The following is a 27,728-nucleotide window of genomic DNA, read 5'->3' as shown; positions in this document are numbered from 1 at the left end:
GAATGTTAAGAAAAACTTCCTCGCGGTAAAAAAAAAAGTTCTACAATGGAACCAATTGCAGAGGCCTCTTTACAGAAGCTAGGGTAGTGATGGCGAACCTTTTCGGCACCCGGCCTCGCGGAAACTTCTCACACACACAAACACACATGCTTGTTGGGCCTGCGCTCCGGAAATACCGAACTTCCGGGTTCTAGCACGTATGCGTGCCTGATGATCAGGTGGCCGGCGCGTATGCGCAGGATGGTTTTTGGCACTGCTGTGCGCATGAAGAGATTGCGCTTTGGAAAAGCCGAACTTCTGGGTTCTGGCATGCATGCGCACACTGGTTTTCAGCACTGCCACATGTGTGAAGGACAGCTGATTGTCGCACGCACATGCACGCCAGAGACCCGGAAGACAGACAGGCAAGGCCGCGCGTGCCAGGCAACATGGCTTCACGTGGCACTTTGGGCACGCATATCATAGGGCTAGGCTATCATTTCTAAGGGGAGGATTGAACTCAAGGCTCTAAACAGCCCCTTCCAACTTAATGATTCCATGTATACTGTATGAAGGCTCCTTGGTACTCTCCGAGCTTGCCTGTTTTCTTGCAGGTGTTTCATTACCACCATCAGCAGCATTGCTAATGTTACCTAGTTTGGTAATGAAACGACTGCAAGAAAACAACCAAGGTCAGAGATCACCTGTCAGCCTCTGCATGCTATCTTGATTGCTTTATTTGCTTAGTTAAATGTTTTATTGCTATGTTAGTGTTAAGTATTAGGAATGGGGTAATGTTCCTTTAAGATTGCTTAGGCCGCCGTACAAAGAGGGGGAGGAGGAATTCAAACTCCAAGAGGCGGGCTGACACTAACAAACTCTGCATACCAGACAAGCAGAGGTCACCGGAAGAAGAACTGCCACGTGAAGCCTAAGAAGAAATGAATTGGACTAGATTGTTTGACCTTTGGAGGGAGGAGGGATTTATGAGGGATATGCTTCTGTACGCCACTCCTACTATTCAGATCTTGCTTTCCTTTTGTGCATTCAGTTCTGCTCAGTAAAAGTACCTTGCTCTAACCCTATGGAGTCGGGGGTTTTCTTTCTTGGGTTCTGAACGGAGGCACTCCTGACATCACCAAGGACCCCAAATTTCAATACTGAGATGCAAATATTATCCTCTATTACAGGCCCATCAAACTGGCAACCCATGGGCGGGATACGTCACACGCAGGCCACGCCCACCCCGGCTCCGCAAAGGCAAAAAGTCATTGTAATTCTGCATGATCTGGCCTATGAAGGGATCAAAATTTGACACCCGTGCTCTATAGAATCCATGGTGGTGCAGTGGTTAGAAATGCAGGATTGCAGGCTAACTCTGCCCACAGCCGGGAGTTCGATCCTGACCAGATGAAGTTTGACTCAGCCTTCCACCTTTCCGAGGTCAGTAAAATGCGGACCCAGATTTCTGGGGTGGGGGCAATGTGCTAATGTTGTAAACCACTCTGAGAATGCTGTAAAGCTTTATGGAGCAGTATATAAGTCTTAAGTGCTATTGCTATTCTATGTATCCCCTGCCCCTGCTGCTTTCTCCTCTTTATTTGGTAAAATCTGAAAAAAAAAAATTGGCTCTGCCTCATCCCATTTCGACCCTATAAAACTCCAGGCTGTGTTATTTAACTGCTTAGTATAAATTTGTACTGCAGATCAATCTGACTTCAAATGCTGTTGAAATTTTGCATTAAGCTTTTGCAGTTTACAAGCGTTTGTAAAACTTTGTGCTTTGCAAGAGCCTCCCAAGAAGAGTTGAAGAATGTTGGCTGTTTCATTGCTTTGTTTAGGTTGCCATAATGCCAAAGTTGAAAAAATATAGGACTAGCTTTAATAAAATTCACAAGCCCTCTCCAGGTCTATATAAGGCGGGGATGGGGCTGTATCTCAAAGGATTGTCAGTTTGCATTCTCAACCTAGTGCATACTGCCTTCTGGCAGCTCTTCTCATGCGTGCATTAGGAACAGGCTCCTCCTGTTCCTCTGCCTCACTACTATCAGTCTTTGGAGGGTCTGGAGTCTGCACCTCACTTCCCGATAGCCCTCGTCTCACCTCAGCCTCATTGCTGTCCGACTCTGTTGCCAGCTCTGTAGGCTGCTGGCAGACCACAGCACATGCTTTGCGTGCATGTGCACCTGAGACATGCCCACACAGTGCTAAAAAAGGAACATTTTGAAGCCTTCTGAGTCTGCAAAGGTAAGTAGAACAGCAAGGGGGGGAAAATCCACTGTGCCACATGATTTAGATTAGCTAGAAAGCAGAAAATATGATGATTCTAGCTAATATAAATCACACGTCACAGCTGATCATTGCCCAGCTGATAGTTGGAAATACTGGTTCACCTGAACTGGTAGCATTTTTTACTACCGGTTTGGGAGAACTGGTCCAAACCGGTAGCATTAGTAATAGTAGTAATAAACAGGCAAGATGATGGCTGCAACAGTGCAATCAAAGGTCTGCCCGTTTCAATTGTGCCAGCTTAACTTTGTTGCCCACCTCCTGTGTAAAACCATGCCAGTTTTCTTTCAGATATCTTTTTCCATTGTTAGTTCTTTCTTGCCTAAAGCAGGTGGAAGAATTGGTTTAATACCACCAATATTGGTGGTGTCAGGGTTCTGAGAGATGCCCTAATTAAATCATGAGCCTCAAGCCAAGCTTCAAAAGAACTCCAGTTATTTATTAGGAGCTCCATGTCAGCAGGCTCCCAAATGAAGCCAACTCTGACACTACGTAATTTACGGCCCTAATCCTGACCCTGTTTTCCCACCCTCACCCCAGGGTGTGTCATCAATCACATTCGCCAATGGAGCAATTTCGCGGGTTGTAGAGGCCACTCCCCTACGGCTGCTGTGAGTAACCCTGGGAGGCAGCCTTGAGAAAGATATGCCTGGAATGCACTCCTGCCTTTAGCTGCCGGCTGCTTCATTGGTTTCCCATCCCCCTTGCCTATGGCAACTCAAGAGCTGGCCAGGGATGCTTTGCGAGTTGACAGGTGGTATATGGGAAGAAGCACAATTATATTAGACATGGGCAACACAGAATATGATTGGAGTAGCATCAGCTGGATTTAAAAGCCAACACCACCTCCAAACAACAGTAGTGTTGTGCCTCGCCCGCCCTCCTCTCTTCAGCCGGGCCTCTCCCATCTCCTGCTATTCGATTCAGAGTCTGATAATGAAGAAGAATGGCCTGGCTTGCCTTCAGCCCCCAGCCCTGGCACCATGCCCGGACAGAATGTCAGGAATGCACAAACAAACCTCACTCCTACAGTGTGTGAGCACGAAGCCAGCCACGTGCTAGAATTGCCGGCAGCAGATCAGGAGGAAGTGAGTTCACAGTGGACGGATCCCCACTTCCGGAGAATTGAGAGGCGACGTCAGCAAAAGGAAGGGAGGGGCAGGCCTGGATAAGTGCTGAGTCATGGAGCCACACCCCACGGCCTATCTAAAACACCAGCTTGAGTCAAGCAATTTGAGTCAAGCAAAGTCTCATCTGGTTTGCTGAAGTCACACCTTGGATTCCTGCCTGCCCTGAGAAATCTGAGAGGAATTTGGCAAAGCTGCAGAGGCTTCGTGGCCATGCTTGATACAGATTTCACAGACCCGGCCATCGGAGGGGGAGGGGGACACGACAAGTAGAATATTTTTCTCTAACCCACAAATCTTGCAAATCTAGTTTAAAAAAAGAATATCCCGATTCAGGCTCATCCTGTGCTGCTGAGCTGGGGAAGGAGAGGGGAAGCAGGTTGAATCCAGCCTAGAATAATGGAGATTTTTCTGGAGAGCAGCAATATTTCTTGGTTTGACCAACTAGAACTGATCAGCCAGTTCCCTCTAATGGTTCAGAAAAAGTGTTTAGTTTTTCTGCTGTAGTGGCAGCTCTCCCTGATTAACAAAGCAAAGCACAAAAGCAAGTTCTCAGCAAAAATCCCTCTAATGAACCTTAAACACACATACACATGCATGCACCATGCACACACTCATGGTCACATGCCCTGAGATCACGCCAGGATGTTGCCACACCGCTAAGCAGTTTATGAACCGCGCCGGCTTTGTGTGAAATAGATTTCAGCCTCCACCAAGAAAGTGAAGTCCGTGTTTCTCCATGGCCCGTTTCTCTACTCTTTGTCACTTTCATTACAGAGATGTTACAGAGATTTGGAGACCGTGGGAGAGAAGGGGAGTAAATCTTCCTATTTTGCATAAGATTTTTTTCAGCTTTACATCCATCCATCCTGCTTTTTTTTGTGACAGAAACCAGAGTACAATCTGATTAACATCAGATTATAATATAGTGCTTTTTAAGGTGGTTATTTTAAGGTGGCGGAGGGGGGAGGGGGAGGAGGGGCGGAACAGGTTTCTACCAAATAAAACGTTGCTTGTGGTGTTCAGCAAGAATGTGGACTAATACGACAAGTGTCCTTCTTCTCAACGATCTGCATCTGAATTCTTTCTCGCATGAATACTTTAGTGCAGGGATCTCCAACCTTGGCAACTTGAAGACTTGTGGACTTCAACTCCCAGAATTCCTCAGCCAGCTTTGCTGGCTGATGAATTCTGGGAATTGAAGTCCACAAGTCTTCAAGTTGCCAAGGTTGGAGACCCCCTACTTTAGTGGAATATGTACAATATATGCTGTATGTTCTTTGGATGACAGGCAAAGGGTTTGGTGTAGGGCAGGGTCTGCAACCTTAAACACTCAAAGAACCATAAAACCTGGGTGGGCGTGGCCAACTCCATGTCACTCACTCCCACCCAGTCATATGACTCCCCCCTAGACACGCCTACCCAGCTGATCATTATGGCAGAGAACTGGTTGTTAAAAAAACACCGGGAATCACAAACCCTTTTCTCTCTTTCTCCCCTTCTCTCTTTATATCTCTCTATCTTTCTCTGTATCTCTCTCTCCCCCTCTGTATCTCTCTCTCCCCCTCTCTGTCTCCCCCCTCCCTCTCTCCCCCCTCCTTTCTGTATCTATGTCTCTCTCTCTCCCCCTCTCCCTCTTTCCCCCTCTCCCTGTATCTTTCAGATTTCCAAGGCCAGGCGAGGAGTGACTGGGAGGGGAGGGCATGGGGCGGGGCCAGCCAGTGATGGGACAGGGAGTCACAGCAGATGGCCCAAAGAGCCACACGTGGCTCTAGAGCCACGGGTTGCTGACAGCCGGGTGTAGGATAACACCATATATTTATTTAATTTCCATATCACCCCACCAGGCAATACCTGGGTATTTTATGTCTTGTGTTAATTCCTGAAAAAAAAATGGAGGGAGAGAAATCAGCAAAGCCTCAACTGTCAATAGCACCAGAACTTGTAAAATTCTTTGAGAAGATGGAGTTGAATGCACAGTAATGTTTGGCGAACAACAATCCCATGGTTACCAAATGAAGGGAAGAGGTTAACTTCCCTTTGAGGAAGAAAAGAATAACCAACCCAGATGTTCATAGAAACATAAAGGTGGAAGGGGCTTTTGATTTCAACTCTCTTTCCATGTGTGTCATGCCTTAACGCTGAAAGACGTCACTGCGGTGCTTTGGATTGGTCTTCCTGAAGAAGGCAGTCAAAAGCCTTCTTTCCCATATCTGAGAAAACTTTGCAGAGTCCAGTCTGAGTGGGTCACCAAAGGTTTATTCTGCCAAACTTTTCAGTTGGTACTGGAGCCCATCATTCGAAAACTTCTCTCGCTCCAGAATATGTCCTAAGGATGGGCTCCAGCATGACCCCTAAAGCTTGGAAGAATAAAGTTTTGGTTCCGATGACCAACTCAGATTGTACCCTACATAGTCCTAGGACAGGGGTCTCCAACCTTGGTAACTTTAAGACTTGCTGACTTCAACTCCCAGAGTTCCTCAGCCAATTCCTCTGGGAGTTGAAGTCCTCTGGGCTTAAAGTTGCCGAGGTTGCAGACCCCTGTCCTATATTTACCTTCATTTGTTATATATAGTTCCCATCACCAATCTCTTTCCACTTATGACTGTATGACTATAACTTGTTGGCAATCCTTATGATTTATATTGATATATTGACCATCAATTGTGTTGTAAATGTTGTACCTTGATGAAGGTATCTTTTCTTTTATGTACACTGAGAGCATATGCACCAAGACAAATTCCTTGTGTGTCCAATCACACTTGGCCAATAAATTCTATTCTATTGTGAGAAAACATTGTATGTTCTACCAAAGGTGCTTTTTCAAGAGGCAACTGGACTCTCTGGTTTTTTTTTCCTTTGAAGACGTTTCACTTCTTATCCAAGAAGCTTCTTCAGTTCGAGGTGGGGGAAGGAACCAGACGGTCCAGTTTCCTCTCCAAAAAGCATATTTGGGACAACCGTGACTTGGATGACTGAGACTCTCCACAGACATTTGTGTTATAACTAATTTCTTTGCTTTTCCTGATAGATCTCCAAAAATGACTAAAAAACACCCTGAAAAAGGGAGGAGTTACATTTTGATTTCTATCCTAACATCTAGCTTAATTTTTCTATAACAAAGAAGTAGCAAAACAGTCAGAAAGGCTTAATAAATTCTTCCTTACCCCTGTTCTCAATTCTTTTGGGGCTTAGGGCTAGCAATCTTTTATTTTCTCTCTATTTCTTTTGACTGTAGCGCTGACAAAATAACACAGTATGTTATGTTAGTTGATGATTATAGGGACAATCATAAGAGTTCTATGCTGTAGTCGTGCAATTGTAACTTCCACATTGATGGGAATTCTAGGTGTTGGAAGTCTACATGCCTGAAATGACCAATGTTGGAAAACACTGGACGACACAACTCTATACAAGATTCACAAATCTACACTGGAGCAATTCAGCCAAACCCAAGATCATTTTTGCTAACTAGATTTAAAAGAGAGAGAGAGAGAGAGAGAGAGAGGTATTTATAATGTACATATTCTGAGATCCAAAAGGATTGTAGGTTTAATATGCAAAATTTACACTCTGTTGCTGGCGATAATTTCTCACCAAGTCGAAGTTTGGGAAATTGTTCTGGATTGGGCACTATCAATACCCAAAACCAGGGGTCTGCAAACTTGGCTTTTTTAAGACTTGTGGACTTCGACTCTCAAGAGTTCCTCAGCTTAGCTGGCTGAGGAACTCTGAGATTTGAAGTCCACAAGTCTTAACATAACATAACATAATAACAGAGTTCGAAGGGACCTTGGAGGTCTTTTAGTCCAACCCCCTGCCCAGGCAGGAAACCCTACACCATTTCAGACAAATGGCTATCCAACATTTTCTTAAAAATTTCCAGTGTTGGTGCATTCATAACTTCTGCAGGCAAGTTGTTCCACTTAGTGATTGTTCTGTCAGGAAATTTCTCCTTAGTCTAAGTTGCTTCTCTCCTTGATTAGTTTCCACCCATTGCTTTTTGTCCTGCCCTCAGGTGCTTTGGAAAATAGTTTGACTCCCTCTTCTTTGTGGCAACACCTGAGATATTGGAACACTGCTATCATGGCTCCCCTAGTCCTTCTTTTCATTAAACTAGACATACCGAGTTCCTGCAACTGTTCTTCATATGTTTTAGCCTCCAGTCCCCTAATCATCTTTGTTGCTCTTCTCTGGAATTTTTCTAGAATCTCAACATTTTTTTTACATCGTGGCGACCAACATTGAATGCAATATTCCAAATCTGGCCTTACCAAGGCATTATAAAGTGGTATTAACACTTCACGTGATCTTGATTCTATCCCTCTGTTTATGCTAAAACAGATTTATGTTAAAACAGATTTATGTTAAAAGATCCAAGTTTGCAGACCCCTGCCCTAAACCTAATGGCATCTTTACAAAATTGAGAAGATGGCATCAAAAAGTTATTTATGTACGATCGCAATTCACTGTCCAATAATAAATGGCAGCCACTTCACAGTCATAGCCTAGTATGTGATTTCCTGAATTTGTGTTTAGCCTTTCCCTTAAAAAAGGGATGGGGGAATCAACTAACAAGCGAGAATATCTCCTGGACTGGTAATTTGCAACAGGCCCAACCAAAATTTATTACTTCTTTTCTTTTCAACAAGATATAAATACAAACAGCATTTATAATGTACAACTTCAACAAATATCTCATATGGGGACAAATTAAGGTGATCTGTCCACTTGAACCCTTAGTACAGCTCAGTCTGCAATACTGTAATAAGAGAGTCACAGTTCTGCCTAAAAATACAAAAACGATCTCAATTGATACACAAAAGTATTAAAGAGGGTGATCGACGGCAGTCTTGTGCGTGACTTTATAATTGCTCCAAATCTTTGAATTTAATAGATTAATCCTTATTTTTTTTTTCTAACAGTTCAGTTTATTTTTTGCATACAGCTTAGCACCTTGATGTCTGTCCATTGCTCACAGGTGCAATCAATTGTCTCATACGTACATTAACAGTTTTCCATTAAAATACAGGTGCTGTATTTACAGAAATTGATGGTCACGAATGCAATTTTACACGTTATGTAGCACCTTTCATTCAGGAAAAGAAAAAAGAACGAACTTTACAGAGGAATTACAAACAATTTGCTCCACCCGTTGAATTTCAAGCCAAAGGTGGGCCAGGTCAACAACTATATTACAATGCATAGCCATGTTACACAACCGCTTAGGCTGAGAAGGACATGTGCTTTTACAGTTATGTCCAGAAAGTAGATTTTTAATCAACTACCCAGTGCAAAAAAAAAAAAAAAAGAAAAGAAAAAAGTGAAGAGGCCTCTAGAAGGAATCATATTCTGAGTGGAACTCGGGTGATCACAACTTCAGTTTTACACATCATCTGGAATGGAGCACTTCTGAGAACACCAAGGGCACTTTTAAAACCCATTGCTTTTGAAGTTGGGAGAGTGGATGACAGCGCCACCTATTAGGTCATTCCTAGGCAGTGACTCCTGGTGATACCTACAGAAATGGACAATGCAAAATGAAATGAAACGAAAGTGTCAGAAACAAGTTTATAAAAATGGCACATTTATTGCTACAGAACAGTCATGTACATGACGGCATCAAATAACTACAAAATGGGAAACATAAAGGTCTACAGCAAGCTGTGTGTTTCGCCTTCAGGGATCTCCGGCGCACAACCTGTTTTAGACACCTCTACAAATCAGAAATACACCAAAAAACATGGGGGGGCGGGGGGAGAAATATATCGAGGCACTCAGCCACACGTTGAAAAACAAAGTGTAACTGTTTATCTTTTTTTGTTTCTTTTTGTCCCTTTTATCGTTTTTCCCTTTTTTATTTAATTTTTTTCCCCTCCTTTTTAAATGTTGCAGCTATGGGTACAGTCGCAAAAAAAAAAAAAAAAAGAGACAGTTCCCCACTGCGACCTCCAACTTAAAAAAAAAAAAAGATAAAGAAATAAGGGGGGAAAAAACCCAGAAGGAAAAAAAAAAAGCTATCGTACAATTTCATCTTGTTAACACATATGTAAAATAACATCTTTTAAATAGTAAAATAAAGTAACAAACTTTTACTTAGAATGATTCCAAACATCTACAAAGAAGAAATATTCAGAATCTGACAACCCCTGTCCCACCCCTCCACCCACCCAATATTCGTGGTATAAAAGGATTGCTCCTGTGAAAAATAAGCCAAATATATATATTTTTTAAAATTTTAAATTTAGGCTTTTCTTTTATCCTACTTGGGTGTACTACAGTCTATTTTAATAGCAAAAAGGTCACTAGACAAACAAAACTTTGTAACAAAAAGGCAGGCACTGATACATGGTAAATCTCTGCTTTTCCGTATCTTCACTTAGTTGCATCACAAGTAACAAGAATGAAAAAGGCCACAGTTCATATATTTTCACCATTACGTAAGTCTATAATACTTGAAATGAGTATGGTCAAACCAGCACTGCACAAAGGTGAATCGATTTCAAGTCCCATGAGAAGATGCTAGAAAAATGAGAAAGAGAAAGAAAAGAAAAAGAAAGGAAGGAAGGAAGGAAGGAAGGAAGGAAAGGAAGGAAGGAAGGAAGAAGGAAAATAAATCTTGGTGCCCCCGCTGTGTTGGAATTCATTGTATTCCATCTTTAGGAAATCGCATTTTTCTTTTCCTTCTCGTATCAGTCAGTGGATTAAGCTTTGTGCTTTTTCTCACCCGATAAAATTCTCTTCGTTTGTGGCAATGTACTATTATTACACGGTCTGGCACAGATTGCACTGTGCCTGTTGAACAGAACAATGAAAATTGGAAATTGCTCTGCATTTTTCCCACTCTTATCCCCACCCGTCCAATGAAATCAACGAATAAAACAAATCGGAAGACTGCATCAATTACAATTTGCATCACTGGTTGAACTGACAGTTGTATAAACATTAGTGTTCTTTGTAGCTACACGTAAGACAAATGTAAAAAAAAAAAAAAATTCTAGATGAACAGATTTCCTTAATCTGCGTATTCATAAATTACTTGAATGTGGAGGTGGATCATTCATTAAATGTTGGATAGATCTCTACAATTGTAGTGTCCAAGTACTGTTCATTACTGTACAACATGTGGTTTCTCCTTCTTACGAGTGTGCAAAGCACTCCAAATTCTGCTGGATTTTCTGACAATCATGGAAGCATCTCAAAATCTCACACGGTGCTTTGCCTTGAGCTCAAAAGACTTGTGGAATATATGGAACACTTCAAATTCGAAACAACTTGCACACTTCTACCTCTTGGTCGTTAAAACTCAAGTCATCACCAGATCTTTTAACAAGTGACAACTCCCACTGTGGACAGCAGCAGTGAAAGTTAAGCAATTTTTGATGTCTTATTTCTTAGGATCACACACTAAATTAAAGCAAGCAGAGGAAGGCAGGGGGAGGGTGAACAACACAAAACAGCATTAACTGGTTAATTTTCAAGTTTAAATTCCATTATGGAACAGGAAACCATGTCCAAAACCACAGAGATTAGATTACTGTTTTATAAACAACTAAACCTCGATTGGTTCTATGTACATCACCATTTTCATTCCTGTTTAGAATCATCTCTGTTGTAATGAATGGCTGGTAATGAAAACCATCTTTTTATCAATGTTCTCTGTGAATGTTTTCAAGGTTCGTACAATGTCATCAATCTGGGCAATTATTAAAAAGACAGCATTTTGATTTTGCGTTGATAGCTGTCTTACCCAAATTAGTTTTATATACAGAGCAGACGATTTGAAATCTTTGCATTATGAATGTAAACAAGCAGAAATGCTCACATTGATGACATCAAGATGGAAGTTTAACGCCTCTTTGATTTATCCAAGTTTTTAGCATAAAGTTATCCTCTGAAATAACAATTTCCCATTAAAAGTATTAGAATTGTTTTTTATAAAAAAACTTTAATCCTAAACTATAGTAATAACTGGTTAATTAAAAGAGAATCCTCCAATGTTTAGAATACCAGTGCTAAAAGAATTAGGTTTAAGACAAACATTTTCATCTAAACATATTCTATTAGAAGTATGGCATCTGCAATGAAATAAGTCATTTCTTGTTCTGATTTCAACTTACATAGTCTCTGCTCTACTATGAGCTTAATCCACCTCCACATTTGAGAAACTTATTAACAAATAATAGTATTTTTAAAAGTTTTACTGCTACTGAACATATTTACAATTTTCAACACACAGGTAATCAAAATGTTTATGGATATGGAGAGGGTGGTCCACATGGCAAACTACCGTATTTGTTCTTTATGTTTTTCAGTAACATAAAATTAAGATTCTTATTTCTCACTATTTCATTTAAATGAATTTTGTTTCAACCACACAGTTTTTTTTAAAAAAACAACAAAAGTTTGATACAATGTATTAAAACACATAATAACAAGAGTCTACATGTAAAAATATAACTTTTACATACACAATTTCAAAATAATGATACGTTTGCCATTTTGTTGCATAAAATTTACAAATGTATTTTTTTTTCATTACTATGTAACTGGCAAAACAGGAGAACAGATGGAAGGTCTAGACCGTTTTCAATGGGTATATGGCGTTTACTCAGTGCTGATAGGTGGAAAATTGATTCAAACCGGGAGATTCCGTTTAAAAATAACATGCCAAGTTTGCGTGGCTATTTTTTTCTTTTTTAAAAAAAAAAAATCAGATCCTTGAACCGGACACAAAAAGAATGCTGACAAAGACTGAATTGGGAGCAATGTCAGTTAATTGTTCCGTCTCCCAAAGTAAGTCTTTGGAAGATTCACTGTGGGTGCTTGCTTTAGATGCCCTGAAATCCAATTATTGGATGAGTTGCTGTGTCATAAACTTGATCTAATACTTGCCATAATGTATATGCGTTAAGTAAAAACTTGGTTCATACTGGCCAGAAAAATACTGTTTTACTCCCTCCTCCTTAAGAAAGTGCAACTTAATGCTTTAGAACGGGTAAGGCTTGTTCTAATGCTGTGTGACAGTTGGATATTGGCATTTTTTTTAACAAAAAAAAAAATGAATGGAGGAGGCAGTATATGGTCTGTCTTTCAGGAATACCCTTTAAAATGTTTTCTTTTTTCAAATCAAATTCTTGTACAACTAGCAACTGCCCCCCTCCCCCAACTAAAACCCCACCTTTTAACCATGTATTCTGAAACGCCTCGATGCATATTGTATTTAAGCTACACACATTAATTTAACATTTCTACTGGTTTGTTAAATCACAGCCACCTTTGATTATGTTACATTATTATTATTATTTTTTTGATGATATAAACATTGGAAGGCACAGTGGTAACATTGTAGCATTCTAACCTTGTACCTCTGAAAATCTTAGAAATAGGGTCTTAATGAGAGCAAGAGTTGTGATTTAGAATTCTCCACCCCAAAATTCGATTGCCTGGGCCATTTTCCCCCCAAACTCGTGTTGACTGTAGAGTAGTGACTAGAGCCCCCCAGAATTCCTAACCCCTCCCCAGCATTCTGGGTAGTCTCGATCTGCCTTGGGGGGAGGGGCGCTGGAGGTCTCAGCAACGCTGTTTATGCTTAGCGACATGAGGCATACCTCATCTAGTCCTGTATTCTCCCCAAAGGACCAGAGATCGCTTGCTACTTTTCTGTAGGTATGGTAAGCAACCTTGGGGGTCAGAGTTCATCCTTGACGGCCCCTGCAGCAACAGAGCTGGCACTACAGGTTACAATAAGGAACTGAAGGGGCCGTGGGGGAAGAGAAAGAAGACGTCAACAGAAACAGAAGTTATTTACAGTAAAATCTTTTTTCTTAAAAAAAGTTAAATCAGTACTTTGTTTTTTTTTTACAGGAGCAAAAAAATCGGAAACAAATGAACAAAGCTTACCATAGTCACTAATTTTTTTTTATATATATATATATATATATATATTTATATATATATTTATATAATATTTATATATGTGTGTTTGTGTCCATGTGTTTTGTATTTGTCATAGGTCTATAAGATCCATCTGTTCCTCCTACCCTAAGGAATGGCTAATGTCATTACTTCAGTTTTCATTAGGACCTTTGCTGGTTTTGTAAATATTAGGGTAGCGTAGCTTCCCTTTTTAATATCCAGTAAGTATAAACACTAGCTGACTAGTACACCAATGAAAACGTTCATTTTTTTTTCTTCAGAAGTACACTTTTCATTATTGCAAGTTTACAATTTTTAAATTAAATATTTTTTTTTTCAGACTTACAAATTAATTATATTTTTTTTTTCCAAAAGAAGTTTAGGCACAAATGCATTGTCCCACAGTGTGGAGAAGATTGCCATTCAGTCTCCTGGCTGTGCACTGACAGCTGTCAACATACTGCTTGAAACATTCCGAATGATATGTTGAAAAGAAGTTGTCTCTCAAGTTGCACTTTTTTTTTCTCCTTTATTTCAAAATCAGGAATGCTGAAATCTCTTGCGTCTGTGATTCGTAACTACTCAGACTTGTCTTATTATATTACAAAAAAAATGGAGGGCGGGGGGGAGAAGGGTTAAGTGTTTATATGTTTTTAAGATAATACAGCTGTTTTAAGGAAGTGGTCTCTGGTTTACGTGAAGAAAATGTGGCAACTTGGACCTGCAAAAGAAACGGAAAAATTTCAGATCAGCCAAAATGCAATCATCTTTATTATTCTTAATTTTCTTTCATAACAACATATTCAGCATTAAAAAAAACCCGCTTCAGAAGCCGTTTCTCAACAATATCACCCAGATGAAGAGATTTATTACTCTGCTGAAGACACGTGGAAGATTTTTCACACTTGAGGTTCGAAATACAGAGGCAGAATAAACTGACTGAGATTGTGCCGAATCCTTACAAGATGGTTGGGTCTAGTCGTTAAGGCCACTAGAAGCCAGGAGGATGCGAGTTGTAGTCCTGCCTTAGGCATGAAAGCCAGTTAGGTGATGTTGAGCCATTTACCAGGAGACTGTGAGTTCTAGTTCCGCCTTAAATATGGGTGACTTTGAGAAGAATAAAAATAAATAGATGAATAAATGAAATAAATGAAATAAAATACAGGTAGCCTTTGATTTATGACCACAATAGAGCCCAACATTTCAATTCAACAATTATTAAGTGAGTTGGGCTCCATTTTATGACCTGGTTGTCACAATTGTTAAGCAAATCACTGCGTTGTTAAGTGAAACATGCAGCTTTTAAGTGAATCTGCCTTCCCCCATTGAGTTTGCTTGTCGGAAGTCAGCTGGGAAGGTTACAAATAGTGATCACGTGACTCCAGGGCAGTGCAACCGTCATAAATACATGGCTGGTGACAAGTGGCCGAATTGTGATCATATGACCAAGGGGATGCTGCAGCCATAGTTAAGTGTGAAAACTGGCTGTAAGTCACTTTTTTCAGGGCTGTTGTAACTTTGAATGGTCACTAAACAAATGGTTGTAAGTCTAGGAGTACTTGTACAACAGAAAGAGGGAGGTATTGTACATGGCTAAAATTACTAATTTCCCAATAGGATGAACTCCTGTTGATGAAAAATTTCCTTCAGTAAAGAAACTCAGGTCAATATTTTTAACTCCCTTCTTTTTGTTCCCCATCTATAAAACCCGCTGAATTTCCAGTAACCCGTTTGGTAAGTTATCTGGTAGTGACTCAGTCCTAACATATAAATCTGTTCTCGTTATGTCACACAAATAGGACATTTTTATGAAGTGTTTTGGGGAATTTGGGGAACATAGAATAAATTCAAATTCAAATTGGCAGTTATTTATCGTTGTATATCAGAATGCCGGCAGGATCCAACGTGTGTAGCCAATGTTTTCCATGTTCATTAAGTATTTTGATGCTACGCAACAAGAGTAAACAAACACGTTCCTAATTTGTGATCATGTCTGATCTGGTCCAGATTTCTTCTGCTTGCTATTTACACTTCAACCCATAGGAGAAAATGGAGCTACAAAGCAATAAATAAATGGGTATAATAAAGAAATGATTGGGGTGAGGGGTGGAGTTGGTTGTTCACTTAAATGAAAAAGAAGAGAGAGAGAGAAGCTAACAGAATGTAGCAAAAGCAATTCAAATGAGGTATTAAATTAAGAGGAAAAATAGTACTGGATTAAAAAAACAGAGTTAGCTATGGAATGGATGAATATGGAAGGGTTTCTTGGTTGCCTTTGAGTCAATCTTGACTTGCCGATGTCCCTGCAGTGTCCCTCCAGTTTTTTTAGCAAGATTTTGGAAGTGGTTTGTCTTTATTTTTTTCCTCCTAGGGGCTGAGAAAAAGAGACTACAGATAGTCCTCAACTAACTACCACAATTGTGACCAGAATTTCAGTTGTACGTTGTTATGGTTGTCAGTTTTTCTACCATTTTACAGTGGTTGTTAAATGAATTCTGTGTTCCTAGACCCAAAGCACGTGGTCATTAAGCAAATCTACTGCAATGCTCTCTATATGGGGCTCCCCTTGAAGAGCACCCGGAAGCTCCAACTGGTCCAGAATGCGGCCGCGCGGGTGATAGAGGGAGCACCCCGTGGCTCCCATATAACACCTATCCTGCGTGGGCTGCACTGGCTTCCGGTGGTCTTTCGGGTGCAATTCAAGGTGTTGTTTACCATCTTCAAAGCGCTCCATGGCTTAGGACCGGGCTATTTACGGGACCGCCTACTGCCACAAACAGCCTCCCACCGACCTGTGTGCTCCCACAGGGAGGGCCTCCTTGGGGTGCCGTCGGTGAAACAATGTCGTCTGGCGACCCCCAGGGGTAGGGCCTTCTCTGTGGGAGCTCCCGCCCTCTGGAACGAGCTGCCTCCAGGACTTCGTCAACTCCCCGACCTTCGGACTTTCCGCCGTGAACTGAAGACTCTTTTATTCCGTCGAGCCGGGCTAGCCTGATTAAATAATTTTAATTGGGGTTTTAGTTTTTATATTACTTAGTTTTTAATTTTGGCCACTATTTATATAAATTCTTGGTTTTGTTTTTATTGCATATTTATTGTATCTTTTAATTGGCTGTTAACCGCCCTGAGTCCTTCGGGAGAAGGGCGATATACAAATGCAATAAATAAATAAATAAATTCCACCCTCTGGAATGAACTTCCCCTGGGACTCCGTCAACTTCCCGACCTTCGAACCTTTCGCTGCGAGCTTAAGACACATCTATTTATCTGCGCAGGACTGGGCTAGGTTTTTAATTAAATGTAGTTTTAATGGGGTTTTATTATTTTAATTGTAAATTTTAATTTGGCCTTATCTAATAAGTTTTTTAATTAGTTGTTTTATTTCTGTATTTATAGTTATGTATTGGTGTTTTTAATAGGCTGTAAACCGCCCTGAGTCCCTTGGGAGATAGGGCGGTATAAAAATGTCATTAAATAAATAAATAAATAAATAAATAAATAAATAAAATCATGTAAATGTAAATCTGCATCTACTCTCCTAAATGGGTGGTGTTGTTTTTTTGCCAGAAACAAAAAAAGGGGGGTGTGTGCTAGCAGCTGGCAAAAAAACCATGTTGCAAACTGCGATCATATGATCACAGGATGCTACAAATGGTTGTAAATGCGAGCGCTTTATCTAAGGTGGAACTACCCTGTTTTCCCCAAAATAAGACATCCCCTGAAAATAAGCCCAATCGGGCCTTTAAGCACATGGCAATAAGGCCAAGCGCTTATTTCAGGGTTCAAAATATATATATATATAAGACAGGGTCTTATTTTCGGGGAAACACGGTAGAACTCACGGTCTCCTGGTTTCTGCACCAAACTGGCCCTCATGGAAGAAACAGTCTTTAGATGTTAATTCCCGTAACAATATTTCTTCTAAGGAAACTAATAGCCATGGTATTAATGTTACTATGAGCAGAATGGTCAAGACGTATGTACCTTTTTCCTTTTTTTACATCTGCCCCATATGATTAGATGTGTCTCCCATCCCAGGGTGGGGTCCTGCCAAAGAAAGCGGAGGAGGTTCCGAAGATACTTTCTCTTCTTCCCTTCTTTTCAAACACGCCGCTTTAGGATTCAGATTTCTTTCTGTGAAACCAAAATTTAAGATAACGTTAAACAACTGTCAGGGTTCCAAGTAACATACCCATAAGCAAACAAAACTCTGAGGCAGGTAGATTCCTTAAAGAATAAGTTTATTGGATATGTCATATAGGCACCGGCTGGTGAAAACCGACTCTGACTATTCTTGTGTCAGCGTTCCAGAAAACCCCCTCCTGCAGAAAAGACTCCGAAGCAAACATCTTTCAAAGTTCTTTTACCAGCATAGGTAAACTGGCACAACTGGATAAACTCCGAATCTGGGAATCCGGGTTTATCCTCAGTAAGCCAAAAACTCCAAACTCCAAACCCCCTTGACCCTCTGCCGATCACATGCTCCATTAGCTAACCGTCCCATCTTGAGACATCGCTCCGGCCACTCCTTCTCCAGATGTAGACTCGGCCTGATCTTGACTGGTAGGAAGAATGTTATTATGTCTAATGGCCCCTTCTACCAAATCCCCCCTCCTATTTTCCCACACATGAGAAACTGGCAGCACGGAAGCTTCCGGCCTAGTATGGCTTCCAAAGCCGACATCCTGCAGTTTTCACCTAACTAAAAGTTTTTCACTTTCTCAAAACAATCAGTCACATAGTCCAATCAGGATGCTGTCCAGTTGCTAGGTGACTCTAGTCCCCTCCTTCTGCGCACCTGCGGGAATGTCCTTGGTTCCCAAGAGAAAGTATTTTGTTTTGACTACAAACCCCAACGATCTCTATTCCCCCCTCCCTGTCCCTCTTCTCCAGTGTTATCAGTGCTGAAGTCTCAAAATGGCCTCAGTCAGGCCAGCTTCAGGGCTGACAATAACCTGGCTCATCCTGCTGTCATTCCCTTCAATTGGCCAGGAATCTCCATTATAATGAGAAATATTTTTTATTCTTTTAATCTTGTGTCTCTGGCTAATTTTCCACTTAAAAATTGTCTTCATTTCATCTCCAGGCCTCGCCCATCTCAATTTGTGACATTCAAGACAGAGATTCACCTGCATTTCAGAACAATTGTTACTTCAAATCAGAAGTTTAAAGTTATTTTAATCACTGCACCTTAGCACTGGTGTTAATGTAATTTATCTCCTAAACATACTAACCACCTTAGGAGTTTGGAGTAATAATTATCATTGGATTGATAGCATATTTACAATGAATTTTGTGATACTGGCTTATTTCATTTTATTCCTTTATTAAATTTATATGCCCGCCCATCTCATTGTCATGGGACTCCAGGCGGCTTACAAACGTCATAAAATAATAGCTCTACAAAAAGTAAAAATGAAATACAAGGGAAATTAAATAAGCTAAAACCAGAATAATATAGGGTAGCATGTGATCTTCTTCCTACTCCACTAACCATCCTTCAAAACATAATGGCTCCATCTTATAACTGAATTATAAATGACTTATAATCAGAGACTTGCTTCTTGGGATCCAAGCTTTTTTGTTTTTTAGCAAGACTCGTGCAGACTTAATTTCAAGGTTAGCCATTTCAATGGATACCACTAGCATGAAGATGGTCCTTTCATAGTGGTTTACATAACATTGTGCTGTCCTGGCCTGTATGAGTTCAGACCAAGGTTTTAACAAAGCATCTTATGACCTGGAGGCATCTAATCCATCATCACATCATTAATGAAGCACAGTAATCCTCCTAAGATCAAAGGCTGTGATGGCGAACCTATGGTACATAGGTCTATGGCCTATGGTACACGTGGGCACATGAGCCGTCGCCCCAGTTCAGCTCCGCCATGCATGCACACACGCCTCCCACAGGCCAGCTGGTTTTTGGGTCTCTGCTGCTCATGAGCTGGGTGCATGCGCGGGGCCCACGTGTGCATTGTATTTTGGGGGTTCGGGCGCACATTCGTGCGTGCGCTTTGGGCATTCGTGCGTGCGCTTTGGGCATTCGGTCTGGAAAAGGTTAGCCATCACCGATCTAAGGTTTCCAGTCTTTCTTCAAAACATCTGAATGAGACTGAGATTTGCAGATCGACTGGATAAAGTTAGCCTCAACTCAACTCACCTCTGACTTGCTGCTCTAAACTGAGGATAACTGCTACAGCTTGATGTAAGATTAAAAGTTTGGTCTGGGGCTTGTCGCTTTTTAGATGGAGCTGCACCATCCGGCCCAGCTCTTTGAAAGCCTCGTTGATGTCACGGACACGCAGGCGCTCACGGGCATTGTTGGCCATTCTTCTTTCCTTCTCGCGCTCTGCTTTTTGCTCCGGAGTAAGATCTTCGTCGTCATTATTGCTGAGAGAGAAACATAGCACAGGATTTTCTAATGGGGTTGAAACTTCAGGGGTTTTATCAACATGTCACTCCATTTCACAGTATGAGTCTTAGTTAGAAGGAACAAAGGAACGTAAAGCTTTAGCAGCATTGAATAGTGTGGCAGAAGGCCAAATATAAATCTGAACGAATGAAATGCTTCACTTTTTTAAAAAAGCCATACATCCCAATACATGGTTTCATTGGTATCTGTCATATTGAACGTAATAAACAGTACATGCAAAAAGGTTTCCACTCATTCATCAACACATCTTTTCTCTAATCAAAGAAGTTAATTTAACCATTTCTACAACTTCCATCATCTTGACCAACCATTCTTCCATTGTAAAGCATGGAACCTTTCCACTTTTGTGCATATAATAATTTTGCTGCAGTTTTCATATATAAAAACAAAATTCCATGAACATTTTTCTAGTTGCCTGTCCATTATCCCAAAAGAAAGGCTTCTGGTTTCAATTGTATTTTAGTCTTTAAAATCTTCTGAATTCCTATGTTTAGTTTAATGAAAAGAAGGATTAGAGGAGACATGATAGCCGTGTTCCAATATCTCAGGGGTTGCCACAAAGAAGAGGGAGTCAAGCCATTCTCCAAAGCACCTGAGGGCAGGAGAAGAAGCAATGGGTGGAAACTAATCAAGGAGAGAAGCAACTTAGAACTAAGGAGAAATTTCGTGACAGAACAATTAATCAGTGGAACAACTTGCCTGCAGAAGTTGTGAATGCTCCAACACTGGAAATTTTTAAGAAGATGTTGGATAGCCATTTGTCTGAAGTGGTGTAGGGTTTCCTGCCTGGGCAGGGGGTTGGACTAGAAGACCTCCAAGGTCCCTTCCAACTCTGTTATTATTATTATTAACTTGTGGCTCCCTCTCTTTGCTTTTTGATATCCCAGTGACAATCAGAAATGGCAATTCAGTAATAAGGAAGTCTGCACTGATCTAAGGAAGACTGAAATCTACCATATGGTTCACTGAAAGACTTTGGATCAGTAACAGTACTTGAGGGAGAGCCACCCCAAGGAAGTATGGTGGGGATGAACTGTGGGCTTGGGAAGGAAATAGGATGCCTTGAGCTCTAGGGCTCATTTGTAAATGACATAACTCTTTATTTCTGCAGTGAATGGATATGTTCCTCCAAATGCCACAAATTTCTGCTGTTTATTAAGGAACAAAATGTATGGTGTTTTTAGAAGTTAGTAGAAAGATAATGAACAATGTAGGGTCTTTGTTGCTCTCTGGTTAATTTCTTGCCTTTTTTCTTGTTTATTTGTATCCCACCTTTATTATTTTTACAAACAGTTCAAGGAAGATGGTGAACATATCCAACACACTTTCCTCCTCCTTCTTCACAACAGCAACCCAACAGTGAGTTGGGTTGGGCTGAGAGAGAATGACTGGCCCAAAGACACCATATCAGCTTGCATGGCTAAGGCAGGACTTGGTCTCCCACTTTCTAGCCTGGTGCCTTAACCACTAGACCAAACTGACTCTCTACATTGATGATGTTACCTAGTCAAATAATGAAATATCTGCAAGAACACAACCAAGCTCATAGAATATTAAGGACACCACAGTCCAACTCTGACCTACAAAAGTTGGTTTCTCTTGATAATGAGCAATATCAGAAACCAAATTGGCCTCAGTGTTGCCTTTTCCCTGGAAAACTGGACACAGGTCTTCTATTTATTTATTTGATTCTATATTTATGTAATGAACTATAGTCCACAGAATGCCAGTTGAGCAAAGAGCCAGTATGACCTAGAAATAAATTCTAGGATCTAGCTAGATGATGATGAAAATAATGATTGGTGGGTTCTATTTCCCAATTTGTATTTTTCCTTCATGCTCAGAGCGCACTTGAAAGGGTTAGTAGTAATAATCAATCAATCAATCAATCAATCAGAAACATACAATAAATATGAGCAGTTAATATCAATCAGAAACATACAATAAATATGAGCAGCTAATATCTAACCAACCAGGATTAAAATGGTTTAGCTGTACTGTTCAATATACATTTCTTTCAATGCCACGTTATTTGTCAATTTGAAGTTCTTTGCAGACACTTCTCATAGCCTACTTAAATTCACTTTTTTGGCATTAGGTCTCCTGTGTTATGGGGATTTATATCATGTATATCATTTTACACACGTAGAAATCAGAATACAATTTTTATGCATTCAGGCATCAGGGAATCTATCAAGGCTATTTCATAGTTCTTGCCTGAATTACTGATTCCTTCAGCCACTGAATGCAACCGATTGAAATAGTTGCGTGCTGAAGAAGCAAAATGTTACCCTAAGTGCAAAGTGGCTTCTATTAAATTAAATTTTTATTTGTTTCTGAGACTCTTCTGTATTCCACCCCATTTCATAAAACCCACACACAAGGAGAGCTTAGTTTATTTAATACTCAGCAACCGTTCCGTCATTCAGACAAGAATCTGAATGTAATAGAAGATGATTCAGAAGCATTTTTGCTGATGAAATCCAATATATTTTATGAAAACCATAAGGGACACACTAAGGGTCAGTGGTAATGAAAGAAGAATCTTGCATACTGATGCCTGTAAGCAAGAAATAACGGTCTACGTAAGGGTTCCAAATTATTATTGGGAACAAGGCTTGATGAATTTATTCAAGTACCTTTACAAACCTTGGCAATATGCCTTAGATCATCTTAACAATTACTTCTGCGTAAATTGGACAAGCTACCCTGATTTATCCAGCTTACAGTTGTGATTACAGTTATGTTCTTAAAAACAAAACAACCAGGAATACGTGCATTCCACGTAACTATTATAAAATAACTATTATAAAAATGGCATCCGCTTAAAAATTTTTGTGTGTGTTTTCACAGGTACATCAGACCAATGAAACGAACTCCAGTTCAAGTCTATATATAGCTCTGTCCATACAGTTCTGCCTAAGTGTTTGTCCTTTCCCCAAATTCAGCCCTTCTAGAGTACAAGCTTCCAAACAGATACTCTTAAGTACTTCTAAGAAAGGGCTATGTGATTTTTTGACCAGCAGGAAAAAAAACTTCCAGAGTTTCTTCCTGTTCTGTTCACTTCATCAAAATCCAATAAAGGAATTAAATGAAGCGACACTATTATATACGGTTACCTAGATCTTGACCTAGTAATTGATTTGATATCCTTCTTGTCATCGTCTAACTTCTTGTCATCGGAAGATTTTGAGTCCTGGAGGTTCTCATCTCCTTCGTCATCAGATTTGATTTCAGAGCTCCCTGAAGATATGCTTTGCCCTTGAAGTCCAGTTGGCATGCCTGTGCGGAAGTGAATAGAAGGATAGGTCAGCTTGCGGGCATTCGTACAACACATATATGAACATGCAAATCATCAATGGAAACAATGTTTAAGAATCATGTGGGCGCTACCTTAACAACCTACTTGTTTTGCAGAAAAAGAAAAAAAATCCATTTAATGAAAACAGTTATTAAATAGCAACAGATTTATACACCGCTCCATGGTGCTTTCCAGCACTCTCTGAGCAGTTTACAACGTCAGCATATTGACCCAACGATCTTGGTCCTCATTTTCGATCGTTCTAAGGATGGAAGGCTGAGTCAACCTTGAGCTGGTCAGGATCGAACTCCTGGCAATGGGCAGAGTTAGCCTGCAATGCTGCATTCTAACCACTGCCCCATGGCTCTTTTAAAACTGTTTTTAAATAGTTTCAAAAGAAAACTATTAAAAATAGAAAATAAAATGAATAAAAATAGTTTTTTAAAAAAATAGTTTTCTATTAAAAACATTTTTCCAGCTGTATCTGGTGTAGATTTTGTGGTAGGAGCAGTGTTTTGTCTAGAAATACTTGTCTAGAAATACACTCTCACAGGGAGGGTCTCCTTAGGGTGCCGTCTGTCAGGCAGTGCCGACTGGCGACGCCCAGGGGAAGGGCCTTCTCTGTGGGGGCTCCCATCCTCTGGAATGAACTTCCCCCAGGACTTCGTCAACTTCCTGACCTTCGAACCTTCCGCCGCGAGCTTAAAACACATCTATTTATTTGTGCAGGACTGGACTAGAATTTCAATTTTAAATTTAATTTTAATGGGGTTTTATCATTTTAATTGTAATTTTAAATTCTGGCCTATTTAAATAAGTTTTTTAATTAGTTTTTATTTTGTATTATATTTGTATTTTTATCGGGCTGTAAACCGCCCTGAGTCCTTCGGGAGATAGGGCGGTATAAAAATTCGATTAAATAAATAAATAAATAAATAAATAAATAAATAAATAAATAAATAAATAGAAATAGAAATATGCTTGTTTCTTCTGCTCTTTTCTTGAGAAGGACAAAAAGAAGAGGTACCTCATGAAGGAAACGGCTTCCATGAGTATTTCTCACATATTACTCAGGAAAGTTCCAGAGCTACAGCTACAGATGAACAGAAACTTCCCATTCTATTACTGTTGCCTTCTTTCTTTAATACTGAAAATGGGTTTCATGAAGTCATACTCAACGCACATGTGTTTGTTTTTTTTCTTTTTGCACTTCTTAATCAAGGGTGAAATGCTCCCAGTTCTGACCGGATCTAGAGATTCGGTAGCGATCGTGGCTGGTGGTTCGGCGACCCGGTAGTGTCACCTGCCCGGGTGTCATTACTTCCTGGTTTTAACCAGGAAGTAATGTGTTTTTTACCTTCTGCACATGCGCAGAAGGTCTGTGCATGCGGTGTGTGCACTTATGAACCGGTAAGGAAGGTAAGTAGATTTCACCCCTGTTCTTAATCTTCTCATCATCTGATAATCCCCAAAAGAACAAGAAGAACTCACCGCAAGCAAGTGAGAATATTTCCCCTAACATTTAAAAGTAAGGTAGGGTAACAACCACCACTACTCAACTAGCTTGAGAACCACTGGTCTACAGCTCTTTCCTTGAACTAAGTAATTAGATCTCTTTTCGCAGACAAGTCTCTCAAACTCTGTCAAGGAGTTTCATTTGTGCCTGCTCTGCTGGAACAATCCCAACATTTTTATCTACGGAGCAGACTGGCTGGTTGGGTGTGCTAAAAATGTTATGAGAAACTGGAGATTAGGCAATTCCTATTTGTTCTTCTAGAGCGAGCAGGGGTGTCAAACTCGCAATGACATACTGTTGTCATGTGATGTATCACAACTTTTCCCTTCACTAAAATGGGTGGGGGGGGGGATGGCCAGCATGTGACACATCTGGCCCGCAGGCCGCGAGTTTGACACCCCTGTTCTAGAACAAGTATGGGAGAGCTGTGGGCCTACTGGTTTCTGTAGCTACCAATTGCCAATATTAAGCAACATTGTTTTCCACCATTTTGACTCAGGATGTAGAGAGGCAACCCCAACAATGGGAAAACAAACAGTTCCCACCAACACCTCACCACAAAATTTCAGTTCTGCTGCTCTGCTTGAACTACTTTATTTATTTCGCGCGGGGCTGGCTTAAATTTTATTGGGTTTTTATTGGGTTTTAAATTTTTATTATGAATTTTAATGGGTTTTTAGTTTTATATGTTTTAAAGTCTTAGGCCAATGCTGTAATAAGTTTTTTAAATTGGGTTTTAATTGTATATTGTATTGCTTGTTTTATTTTGGCTGTACACCACCCTGAGTCCTTCGGGAGAAGGGTGGTATAAAAATCGAATAAATAATAATAATAATAATAATAATACTTTCTTTGAAAGTCCTTTGAAAGTCCGACAGGTGGGCCTTGACATATAACCATTCGAACTTAACAACAGTGCTGAAAAACGTGACTTACACTCAGTCCTCGCACTTATGACCGTGGCAGAATGCCTGCCATCGTGTGATTGCAATCCGGGTGCTTGGCATACCAGCTTGCACTTATGACCATTGCAATATCCTACAGTCAGGCAACCACCATTTGCAACCTTCCCAGATGTTTTGATGGCGGGCATGACGATTACATTTTATGCAATCAATCATTCAATGAAAAAAAAAATCAATCGATATTCTGTTTTAATCAATATTAGGCAATTTTTTTTGGGGGGGAAGATTTCATTGTGTTTCAGAAAGAATTGTTTAAGTCAGAGGTGGTATTCAGCAGGTTTGAACAGGACCGGGCAAACCAGTAATGGCGGCCTGCCCGCCATAATCCTGTCCTATAGTGCTGTGTCTTTGATGCCGCACGCATGTGCGGTCGGTGCGTGTGAGGGAATTGCCGTGTTGTTTAACGTTGCATGCATGCACAGATGGCGCTCACATTTCTGATGCTGGGCGAACTGGTAGCTATAGTATGTTTAAACCCACCTCTGATTTAAGTGTAGAGTGAAATAAATGTGCATACCGGGATATTAGGTTTTAACATGCCACCTCTAATAATTTATATCAACAAGCCACATTATTAACTAGTCTGGCAAGTTGTTATCTACCATGTTTTCCCCAAAAAATAAGATCTCCCCTGATAATAAACCCAATCAGGCTGCTGAGCACATGCGGTAAAATAAGCCCGCCCCCGAAGCCCCTTGGAAATATTTAAACGCATGTGCAGCCGGTCCCCGCCATTTCCTCTGGTTAGGGTTAGGGAGACAGAGCAGGAAATCAGGTAAGACAGCAAGAGGAGCCCCGTCTTGATCCATGCACCCCAAAATAATAAGACCACCCTGAAAATAAGGCCAAGTGCTTATTTCGGGGTTCAAAAAAAATATAAGACAGGGTTTTATTTTCGGGAAAACACCAAAAATCCATCTCCACCTGTAAGGAGACTCCTTCAGTAGGGGTGTGGCTTGAATAAAGAACAAGTCCATTCCTTCTCCTATACGGACTCCTACCCTCCTGACATTTGAAGCCTGCCATCATAGAAATGGTAATATCGATCAGGGGTCTCCAACGTTGACAACTTTAAACCTGGTGGACTTCAAGTCCCAGAATTCCCCAGCCAGCAAATTCTGGGAGTTGAAGTCCGCCAGGCTTAAAGTTGTCAACGTTGGAGACCCCCGATATAGATGATACAAATCAAGGCATGGGGCCAAGCAATATTGTGGTACATACCTCGATAAGGATCCGGAGGCTGGTTTAAGTCAGGAGATGTTGCAGACTGCACTGGCAGCTGTGGAACAGGAACTTGGTTTGGCACAAGGGAATGACTGCCACGGAGGCCAACTGCATCTTCACGATGAGCACCAACCTGCCAGAGGAGAAGGAAGGAAGAAAGGAAGGAAGGAAGGAAGGAAAGAAAGAAAGAAAGAAAGAAAGAAAGAAAGAAAGAAAGAAAGAAAGAAAGAAAGATGTAAACAGGGCCGTTTTAAGGGGAAACGAGCCAAGAAGCCATTGGGTCTCCTATTCAATAGCTTGGGGAGATGCTGGAAATAAACACAGGCATTTAAACATCATAGCAACTTTTCCTTGTTGCTTTTCACTAGAGGGCGCCGAGGCACTGTTTATGTATATATATATATATTGTATGTATATACCCCCCAAAAAAACACTTAACAGTCAGTAAGGCGCTGTGCAGCACATTTAGTGACAAACACAGCAAAGGAGCTCAGGCAGGTAAAACATCAAATTGTGTCTCCCAGGGTGCTGCAGTAGAGAGGCTGATTCGTACCCATCTGTCTTCTATCATGTCCGCCAACAGATCTGACAATTATCTTAATGCCCATATGCTTAATTGTGGGCTTCTCAATTCCCTCACTGCTATCAGAAATCCTGCAGGAATTTCAATTTGGCATCCAACTTCCCTTTTAGGGGATAAGATTCTTGGGCAAGCCACTTTCTCCCTGTTTTTCTCTACTTTTATAACGCCAGCTAAGTTTCTGACAAGGCAGCCAGTGAAGCATTGCAAAAACTCCTGCTACACGGTTTGTGGTAGGTAGGGGTAGTAGCAGTACTAATAGTATCATCATTGCCGTCCCATCCATCCCCTGGCTTTCCAGGAACCAGAAGCCCAGACCTAGAGTAAATTAATCTTCTCTATTCTATCATTAGTCATAGATTCCAGCTCCAAGGGAGAAGATGCTCTTGCCAA

General features: G+C 40.7%; 1 protein-coding gene across 21 annotated transcripts in view; it reads right to left on the bottom strand.

The window, feature by feature from the left end:
- Positions 1-8,018: 8,018 nt before the first annotated feature.
- The window catches only part of TCF4 (transcription factor 4), a 435,153-nt gene continuing 415,443 nt past the window's right edge, over positions 8,019-27,728 (bottom strand). For 14 of the 21 annotated variants that reach the window (XM_058170654.1, XM_058170657.1, XM_058170653.1 and 11 more), the window contains 5 exons: positions 26,753-26,888; positions 22,869-23,031; positions 19,477-19,706; positions 17,298-17,447; positions 13,246-14,034 (listed from right to left, as the gene is read on the bottom strand). In XM_058170654.1, the coding sequence (XP_058026637.1) occupies positions 17,311-17,447; positions 19,477-19,706; positions 22,869-23,031; positions 26,753-26,888 (666 nt within the window). In that variant the 3' untranslated portion in view covers positions 13,246-14,034; positions 17,298-17,310. Of the gene's footprint in view, positions 8,914-13,245; positions 14,035-17,297; positions 17,448-19,476; positions 19,707-22,868; positions 23,032-26,752; positions 26,889-27,728 lie in introns of those variants that run through there. The other 7 variants (XM_058170652.1, XM_058170651.1, XM_058170663.1 and 4 more) reach the window with 2 other exon arrangements.

The sequence above is a fragment of the Ahaetulla prasina genome, chromosome 2 (genome assembly GCF_028640845.1).
Source record: "Ahaetulla prasina isolate Xishuangbanna chromosome 2, ASM2864084v1, whole genome shotgun sequence".
Classification (NCBI taxonomy): domain Eukaryota; kingdom Metazoa; phylum Chordata; class Lepidosauria; order Squamata; family Colubridae; genus Ahaetulla; species Ahaetulla prasina.
The sequence above is the reverse complement of the archived record's forward strand: the minus strand, read 5'-3'. Positions and strand labels throughout refer to the sequence as shown.